Genomic DNA, 10,409 nt, shown 5'->3' on the forward strand with positions numbered 1-10,409 from the left:
CATTGAATTGCTAACTGCAAGGTTGGACATTTAAATCCACCAGCCACTCCTTGCAACCCTAAATAGGACCAACAGGAGTTGGAACCAACTTGATGGCACTTAACAACAACAACCACCTTGTTGTTTGGGAGCAATGTGATTGTGAAGTTACCCTGTCTTAAATTGGGTGGTCAGGAAAGGCTACTTGTGAAGGAGTCTACTAAATGAATGTCCTGGAGATCTGAGTATTCCAAGCAGAAAAAATCACTACAGTAAACTTGCTCTTAAGTGGAAACAAGTTTGCTACTTGAAGAAAAGGAGGAGTAGGACTTTGATAGCACTGGGGAAAGTTATATGAAATGAGATTCATGAGCATAAAACAAAAATGGAGCAACAGTGGGCTTCCACTACTCAGTATTACTGATAATAATAGTCTATACTTAGGAATCTATAGAACTCATTATGAGGGAAAATTATAGGAGAACTGTAGAAACAGTTACTTTATGTTTGTTTCTGTTTCTTTTCGTAACCAGAGCAGATGGATTATAAAACAACAAAACAAAAAAATGCTTCACAGGTATTAAATGTGTCAGGATAATTTTTTAGCACTCGTAGCAATTTTTAACTAATTAATTTTTTGTCTTGTACAGGTTAATTTATTGTTTGATTACTTCCTTCCTTCTCTCTCTCCCCCCCCCCCCAAACAGATAAATATCATCTTGTTTTGTTTCAGTTTCAGGTTTCTCATTGTATGGATCACTGGTTGCAGAATAGATGGCTTTTCCTCGTCTCACAGGAGCCTTGCGCTCCTTTTCAAATGTCACCAAACAGGATAATTATAATGAAGAAGTAGGTGACTTAAAGGTAAATTTTTCAGGTGAAAACCATTATAAGCCCAGAGTATGGACAAATATTTGACATTCTTTTCTTTGGTTCTGTATACTTAAAATGGAAATCCTTTTTAATTTGGTGTTAGATTAAGAGGGGGAATGGACATATTGATGTTAATTCAATGCTTGGAGTCCTGGTTTGGCACTGCAGGATAATACATTGGATCTAAAGGTCAGTTTGAACTGCAAGGTTGGTGGTTCAAACCCATGAGACACTCCTTGAAAACCTTATATGAATCTCTATGAGTTAGAACTTACTAGACAGTATTTAACAACAACAACTTGACTGCTTAACTTAAGTATCCATGGCTGTATTGTTAAAGACAGTGATCAAAACTATGATGTTGCTGCTGTTGTTAAGTGCTATTGAGTCGTTTCTAACCTGTAGCAACCCTGTATAGCATTTCCCAGGAGTGACTGGTAAGCTTGAACTGCCGACCTTATGGTCCAGACTGACTGCAGTCCAGTGCATTAGTCCACAAAACCACACCAGGACTCTGATAATGATTATTAATACTCTGTTGTTGTTGCTAAAGTCTCTGCTGTACTTAATTTTGTAAATTTGATCTAATAATTTCCTTCTGGATCCTCTGACAAAGTTTCAAGTTTGTGCTGACTTTCTTATCAAAAGCATAGAAACAGTATTTCTGTAAATAACACTGAAAATATTAATATGAATATTAATCTAGACTTAAGGGGTTTTATAATTGGCTACTGATAAAAAGGCATTAAAGATTTAAAAATACTGTTATTTTTAAATGTGAGAAATAAGTTTCATAAGAAACAAAAGTTTACATGAACTATAGACTCTGTTTTGACTCATAAAAGTAAAGACTGCTTTAGTCTTAATTAAGGTATGGAAAACATTTCTGCTCATGAGTCAACCTCGTTGTGGTTATGTGCCATGGAGTCAGTTCCGACTCATAGCGACCCTATACAAGATTCCCGAGGCTGTAAATCTTTATGGGAACAGAAAGCCTCATCTTTCTCCCACGGAAAAGCTGGTAGTTTTGAACTGCTGACTGTGAGATTAACAGCCCAATTCGTAACCACTATACTACCAGAGATAATACTAATTTGACTCCTACTATAAATAAGTGGTTAAGTGCTATTGAATCATTCCCCACTCATAGTTACTCTATGTAAGATGTCTGAGGAGCAGCTGGTAGATTTGAACTGTTGACTTTTCAGTTCAAAAGTTCACTCTGACCTTGTGGTCCAGAGCTTACCCTACAGTGCCATAGCAGGACTCTGCTATAAATACAAGGGATCTTAAAGAAAGTTAGTGGAAAAACTAAATGAAAAGTTAATGGACTTTTTCCATGAAGTTTTAAAGCTTCCTCATGTACTTATGTCCCACCAGGGCACAATGGCTGTCACTATGAAATAAGAGATTTGGCATTTCATGGAATGTCTTTAGTGTGGGTGCTACATAGAATTAATGACTATCTGAACAACAAATTCGGGCACATAATTTGATCTAGTTCTGATAGGTATGCTTATATCAGTCTTATAAAGGTAGAAAATGATTAATAGTTATATACTAACTCTATTATAGAAAAAATAAAGTTACTGAGTGTAAGACTTCCAGAAATTTCTGGATAATGTGGTTATAACATAATTAGAGGAGAGACAGAAATAACTTGGATGTGTGTTTTCTGATCAATTGGCAAATGTGAGGCTATTTTCATTACTATGAAGAACTTATTTTTTTAAATCTGTAGTTTATTCTTGAATATAGTTTTTCAGTTTGTATATTTGCTAATTCAAAAGACACAAGACACATCATTTTAAAGGATTTTTGACATTTAAAAAAATGATGTTTACATTGCTAAAATGATAAAATTAAATTTTTAATAGCTGAATTCATGTTATGGAGAAATTTAAAGACAAATAATAATTGAACTATTCACAAGGAAGGATAAGTTTTCGAAACCTGACCCTTACATTGTGAATGTTTTCATAGGCTGAAGCTATATGAACTATACATATGAAGCAGATAAAGCAATTGTATTAGAATAGAGATGCGGTTAACCTTCTTTATGATGATAGATGGTTTTCATTTTCCACAGTTATTAAAATAAGGATATGTTCTCTGTGTTATTGTTGTTAAGTGTTGTCAAGTCAGTTTCGATTCACAGGGTTTCCAAGGAGCGACTGGTGAGTTTGAACCAGTGACCTGAAGTTGAAACTGACCATGTGTTCCAGTGCTTACCCTCCACTGGCACACTCCATATTCTGTATGTTGTTGTTATGTGCCGTGGAGTCGATTCCGACTCATAGCGACCCTACACAGGGTTCCCAAGGCTGTAAATCTTTATGGGAGCAGACCACCTCATCTTTCTCCCGCGGAACTGCTGGTAGTTTCGAACTGCTGACCTTTGCAGCTCACTGCCCAATTCGTAACCACTACGCTACCAGAGCACCTGTATCGTTAAATAATTTTGCCATTTTGAATCATTTCCACCTCTTCAAAGGGCTTTTCACAAGCTATGTTATACATAGTACAGAAGATTTAAAAATTTGAAGTGCATGAATATTTTATGTCATTTCATGTTTTGTAGTCTTTTAAACACTTTTTCCAGGGAAGGAAAGTGGCAAATATAAATTAGCTTATTTTGCTGTAATTTAACTTTTTATCTTGAGAAATGTACAACAGATACAAAAGGGAAGAATTAGATGAATTTTGATGTGCCCCCATTGTAACACTTTTAACATTTCCACTCATTGCCAGTCTTACTTCATCTCTATCTTCTTCGTCCATTTTCCTCCTATACACAGATTAAATTAGCCCGATTTAAAATGTGAAAAGTGATGCAGAAAAGTAATGGTGAATTATGCAATGTCATCAGTACACTCAAGAGTAAAATTACAGTTTTCTACTTGATCCATAGAAGTCTCATCTATGGATGAAGGCCAAGGGAATGAAATAATGCTGTTAATGCATTTTAGGTTCAGTTTTTGAGAATAGAAAGATTTGTAGATGTTAAGAAATTCCTGTATGGTTAATTTGTTTTAGAAATATTATTATGGAAGCAATGCTGACTTCAGTGTATTGACTCCGTCACAGGAATCTAATTTCCTTTAAACAGTTGTTTTTTTTTAAAAAAAGAACACTTGATGTAGAGCTCTAAAGTGTAATATGATCTGAGTTATTTTGAAAACAAGTAGTCAAAAAAAACTCCAGAAAGGTGTGTGGGATGTTACCAATTGTTACGTGGATGTTGGACTTTTTGCTTTTTATTTTTCTGTGTAATGTTTATCTCAAAATGAGTATACATTGAGATTAAAACTATTAAAAAGAAACATATTTTTTAAACAAGTGACTCAGTTGAATTACCTTTAAATAAAACTCCTGGGAGCTGAAAATTTGGGAGTGAATGTTGGATTGAAGATTTTTTATTTATTTTTTTTCTTTTTTTGCCTTTTGAATTCTTATGGATAGTGCCACCTTGTGTAGTGTAGTGTGAGATATATATGTGTTAAGTAGTGGATCTGAGAAACCATTAACCTGTGATTTTCTATATTATGCAATCTTTTTCAGATGAAGCGATCCATACTTCATGAAAAAAATTTAGAGTTGGGCCTGACGTGGAAGAAGATAGTAAAATTTTTGAATGAAAATCTGGATAAGAATGAAGTACAAAGTGTAAATGAAGACTTAAAAGATCTGTTACAGGCTTCAAAACAAATAGGTATGTTTTTTTGTTTTTATTTGTTGTTTTTGTAAAGAAATATTAAGTGGCACTGTAGGATATTCACTGGACCATAAGTTTGATTTGAATTACGTAGTCAGTGGTTCAAACTTAATCAGCCACTTCTTGAAAACCCTGTATAGGGTCACTATGAGTCAGAACCGACTTGATTGCACTTTACAACACAGTAATAAAATTCAAAAATAGGTCCTTCTAAGTTATATAGTGAAAGGCTAAGTTTTAAGCAGAATAGTTCTACTCTGCCTACACAGCATCATTATTAAAAACAATTTTATCTATCAGGGAACTTCTGATACAGTGGGAGAAGCAGAAGTAAACTAACAGTTATAGTACAGTCACCATGAGGGAGATATAGGAATTCTGGGATTTGAAAGCAACTGACATGATTGAAATAAAGAAAGGGTGCATTCAGTGTAACTTGAAGGAACCTTAAAAGGCTGTAATTCAGTCTCTTCCTTACAGATGCCCACCTACCACAGCAATTGAAATGAACTTAGACTCTTTTCCACTATAGTACCATAATATTCTCATTGACTGTATTTCAAGGAAATTATAATTTGAGAATTGAATACTGTATACTTATCTAAGGAGCTCTGGTAACATTGTAGGAAAAGCATTGTAGGAAAACCATAGATCTGCAGTTCAAATCCACCAGCCAGCTATTCTGTCTCGGAAACTCTATACAGGGTTACTATAAGTTGGAATCAACTAGATATCAGTAAATGAGTGAATATTTAAGATTACTTTCCTAAAATTGTAAACAAATCAAAACAATTGGTAAAACACCTGAATTTGTGCCTTGACATTCTTCATATCCTTCCAGACACTGATAGCTAAAAAACATACTTAAAGCTACAATAGATCTAAATTGTCTTGTTTCAGCATGTTTGTGCTTAGATAAAATCTACACTCACACTCTGCCCCTTTGTGATCGGCTTTTTACCATTTTCTCTTACCTTGTATCATTCTCTGCTTCATCAATTATCTTTCAGGTGCTGTGGACTTCTGTCAAGTTTTCAAACCAAAATGGTTTTATTTTCAAGTTTGGCACATGTTGCTTCCTCTGCTAGGAATTATTAGGTCCTTATCTTAGTGTGATAGATACTTTCTTATCCTTTGGAACTCAGCTAAAAAATTATTTTCTCAGTGAAGCCTTCACTGACCATCTAAACCCAAGATGTCATGCAGTCAACTCTTTATCTTATGGTCCTCTGTGCCATTGTATCCATAGCAGTTTGTATTATCTGATATTTATGTTTGTTTAGGACTCCTAGTGTGATGCTATAGTATCCGCACTGGACTGTGAACCATAAGATTGTCAGTTCAAACCCTCCAGCTGCTCTCTGAAAACCCTAGACAGGGTTGCTGTGAGTCAGAAGTGATTTGATACCACTTAAACAACAACTTTGCTTGTGTATTTACTGTCTGTGTTCTGCTTCTAGAATGTGAATTTCATGGAAGTGGAGATCTTACTTTTCTTTTTCAGCACACCATTCTCAATATTTAAAGCTGTTGTTGTTAAGTGCCTTCAAGTCAATTCTGACTCATAGTGACCCTGTATAAGGTTTCTGAGGAGAGGATGGTGAATTTGAACCACTGATTTTGTGGTTCATAGTGCCACACAAGTGCTTGACATATTTTGTGGTAGTTTGTGGGTATGTGCCACGGAGTTGGTTCTGACTCAGTGATCCTGTATAGGGTTTCTGAGGTGTGAATCTTTATGGGAGGGGTCTTAAGAAAGATTTCAGGAGTCCTGGTGATGTAATGGTTGAAATGCTCAATTGTTAATCAAAAGGTTGGTGGTTTGAGCCTACCAGCAGCTCAGTTGGAGAAAGACGCACATGTACTGCATAAATTTAACATCCTCAGAAACCATATGGAATAGTTGTACTCTGTCCACACAGAGTCCGTATAAGTTAGAATTGACTGAAAAGCAATGAATTTAGAAATAAACATTTACTGGGTAAGTAAATGAAAATGTTTCCGTAGGTGATTACTTGGTAGAAAATTTAGATCCGTGTTTTATCATATCTTATTTCTTGATTGGCAATTTTGTTCCCTATACATTTATTTCTGTTATAGCTAATAATAGATTTGAAGAATTCTTAGTTATGATGATCAAATATTAAATTTTTGAGAAATATTTTGACTTTTAAGAAAACTTATTTCATTATCTTGGTGTGTAATATATTGTATTTAATGTCATCATTGTTTTAAGTTCTAAAAGTACAGTCATATGTGAGGAGACTTCAAACAATTGGTGGTAAAACCGAATTGAAAGATGATAGTTTTTCCATAAACTTTTAGCCCCCTCATAGAGCACGATTAATGAGATTTGTGATGGCATTTGGTATATAATCACACTGTATATTTCAGGAATATAGAGGCAATAAAATTCATTGGAAAGTAGTCAAAATGCAAAAATGGTGGCCTACTGATGTCACCTTGACCTTTTTGGGACTCAATGTCTATTTGAAGAGGGCTTTGAAAAACTTGTGAAAAAAAAGAATTAAAATAATAGAATTTTCCCATTAACTGAAGCTCCCATGTACTTTACCAAGTATATACAGCATGTTTACTTCTTTCTCAGTTCCATTATTAAAATGCTCGCATACCATAGTAAAAACTAGTTTATTTAGTACCATGGCTAGATTTTTCCTTATGTAAATAACATTGGAGATTAAGAATTTTAAAAGTAAGTTACCTTTTAAATTACATCCATCCCCAGCTATCTCTGGCTACAAATCAGGAGCCATTGCTTTAAATGCCAGTCATTAAGTGTAATACGTTTCAGGGATTGCTTGTTTTTAGATAAACACCTCAAAAGAGTAATTCTAGTGACAGGTGAAATCTTGGTGTTGGACTTTGGCAAATCATCAGTTTTATAGACATTTTGAGATTTTGCTAATCTGCTGTAGGATCAGAACTGGGCTGCGAGTCACAAGGTTGACAGTTCAAATCCACCAGCTGCTATTCGGAAAGCTTATACAGGATCACTGAGACGGAACTGACTCAATGGCACTTAACAGCAACAATTTATTTGTTACTTTTGAGTGAAATTTATAGTTGTATTGTAGTTATCAATTATTTCTAAATGAATTTACTGACACTGGAAATACAGATAAAACTAGCAACTTTGAAAAGATTAGTTTTGTGGGAATGATGTCTGTGCTTTCTCTTACATCTCTTGTTGCTAAGTGCTGTTGAGCCAATTCTGACTCAGAGATCTTGTATAGGATTTTCAAGGAGTGGCTGGCTGGTAGTTTGAATCACTGACTTATAGTTAGCTGTTCAGTGTTTATCATACAGTCTACAGCATCACACAGTCTATTTTGATGTAATTGTATTTAAAATGTAGAATTGTTGTTGTTAAGTGGTATCTAGTCCGTTTCTGCTTATAGTGACTCTGAATAGAGTTTCCAAGGAGCAGTTGGTGATTTGAACTGCCAACCCTGTGGTTGGCAGACAAGTGCTTACCCTGCAGCACCACACCAGGATCCCAGAAGGTAATGTTGTTGTTAAGTGCCATTGGGTTAATTCTGACTCATAGTGACCCTACTTAGGATCTCCTAGAAATGTCTGGTGGGTTTTAGCCACCAATTTTGCAGTTCAAACTGACCTTACTGTTCCTTGCGTATCAGAAGGCACCACAGCAGGACAAGGTAACACTGTTGTTGTTAAGTGCCATAGAGTTGAGTTGATTCTAACTCATAGCAATATGGTTTCTGAGGAGCAGCTGGTGAGGTTGAACCACTGACCTTGTGGTTCAAACTGATCTCGCAGTCCAGTGCATTAACCCATAGTGCCACATTCGAGAACTAAAAAAAAAATGAACATCACTTAAGTTTCAATAATGAGTCTAGATGAGTATAATGAAGTAATATGAGGCACTTGTTTAAATTGTGTATTCTGATTAACCAGAGTTTTACATGCTTTAAGCTTCAGGGGACATCAGAGAGCATCTTGCCCAATTCCTTCGTTTTGTAAATAAAGATTAAGGGCCTTGGAGGTTAATTGGATTCTTCAAAGAGTAGGCTTAGAACCAAAGTTTTGAAATCAAAACGTGATAAAAATCCTAGGGCCTTCTTACCTTTCATATTCTTCCACTAAAAAGTCATGTTCTGTCAAGTCTACTTTTCAGCTGTTCTTAAATTTATTCCCTTTACATATTTCCTATTGTCCTAATTCTGATTTTTATTGTCTCTTGCCTGAACTATTACATAATATACCCTTTTAGATTTCCTCTCTTATGTAACTTCCACACTGTAAAGACTGATGTTTGTTAAAGGCAAAGCTTCCCAATTACAGGTTATACCAAATTTCTTAGGATACTGCATGATGAAAGCTCCTTTAAGAATTGACACAGTTCATGTTTTCATCTCTTCTGCCATCCTATGTCATGAAGCCTTTACTCTAGTATGTGCAACTTTTAATTTCCAGAATAGCACATTTTATTTTTCCTCTTTATCTTTCATGTTAAACCTGGTAAACTGTTTCTTACCTGGGAAGAAATAGCTTAGGCTTTATTCATGTCATTGTGAATCCTTTTTGATACCACTAAACTACAAGTATGAATTGGGCTGCGAACCGCAAGGTCAGCAGTTCGAAACTATCAGCTGCTCCGCTAGAGAAAGATGAGGTGTTCTGCTCCCATAAAGATTAACAGCCTCGGAAACCCTGTGCAGGGTCACTATGAGTCAGAACCGACTCCATGGCACATAACAACAACATAACAACAAACTACAACTACAACACTAAACTATGGAGTCCTACTGTGGCGCTGTGGGTTAATGCGCCAGACTGCAAAGCCATTTGAACTACAAGATCGGTGGTTCAAGTTCACCAGTTACTCCTTGGAAACCCTATACAGGGTCGCTATGGGTCGGAACCGACTCGATGGCACTTAACAACAACAACAACAAAACTACAACTATTTTTTCCATATCTGTTTAGACTGCTTTTCTCATTGTTTGTTGTTTACCTGTCTCCTCACGGTTGGCTGTTAACTCCTTGATGCTACAGGGATCTCAACCTCTTTGTATTCTAGTGCCCAACATAGGTATGAAGGATGCAGTAGATCCTTAATGTATCAATGAAGTTGTGAATAGTAGTATAGCGTAGTTCAAAGCAGAATATAATATCAACCACTTTAAAAGTAGTTTCCTTGGTCCTTTGTCTTAAAATGTCCCAATATTCATTGTAGTCATGCTTATCTCCTCGTTTATCTATATATTATAAGGGATAAACACCATCATATTATCCTATATCTTATCAGTAGTGAAGCTTTGTCAGTATATTCTATATGTTCTAAGTAAAACTTTAAAAAAAAACCCAACTTTTTATTGTGAATTAAGTGCAAGTTTATTGAGCAGAACATCAGTTTTACATTCAACAAACCATACTCTTTGCTTTACTACATGGTTTCAGTCCCCTCCATGTACCAACAGTTAACAGCATGTAACTCTCTTCACTGTATATACTGCATTCCTCCCTGTGTCTCCTGCTACCTTCATTTTTCCTTTGCTAACCTCCCTCTTGTTGTATATTGACTGCTCTGTCACCTATGTTAACATGTGTCTACCCGCTAGCCTATGAATAAATTTCCTCCCCTCCCCTCAACCTTCATAAATTATTTCTTTTATGAAGAAGACTTTTTTTTAACTTTCTGCAATATTGTTCTCATAAAGTGTTTGTCCTTTTGTGATTGACTAATTTCACTCAGTATAATGTCCTTCAGTTTCAACCATGTTGTAAGATGCTTCACAGATTAATCATTATTCTTCAACATTTTGTGGTATTCCATTGTGTGTATGTACCAAAGTTA

The 10,409-nt window shown here is 35.5% G+C and overlaps 1 protein-coding gene across 1 annotated transcript in view; it reads left to right on the forward strand.

The window, feature by feature from the left end:
* The first annotated feature begins 710 nt into the window (after window positions 1-710).
* ASCC3 (activating signal cointegrator 1 complex subunit 3) overlaps window positions 711-10,409 on the forward strand; it is a 476,917-nt gene continuing 467,218 nt past the window's right edge. The window contains exons 1-2 of the mRNA XM_006865855.1: window positions 711-843; window positions 4,414-4,564. Of these exons, the coding sequence (XP_006865917.1) occupies window positions 754-843; window positions 4,414-4,564 (241 nt within the window). The 5' untranslated portion in view covers window positions 711-753. The remainder of the gene's footprint in view (window positions 844-4,413; window positions 4,565-10,409) is intronic.

This window comes from Chrysochloris asiatica, unplaced genomic scaffold, assembly GCF_000296735.1.
Source record: "Chrysochloris asiatica unplaced genomic scaffold, ChrAsi1.0 scaffold00084, whole genome shotgun sequence".
NCBI lineage: Eukaryota > Metazoa > Chordata > Mammalia > Afrosoricida > Chrysochloridae > Chrysochloris > Chrysochloris asiatica.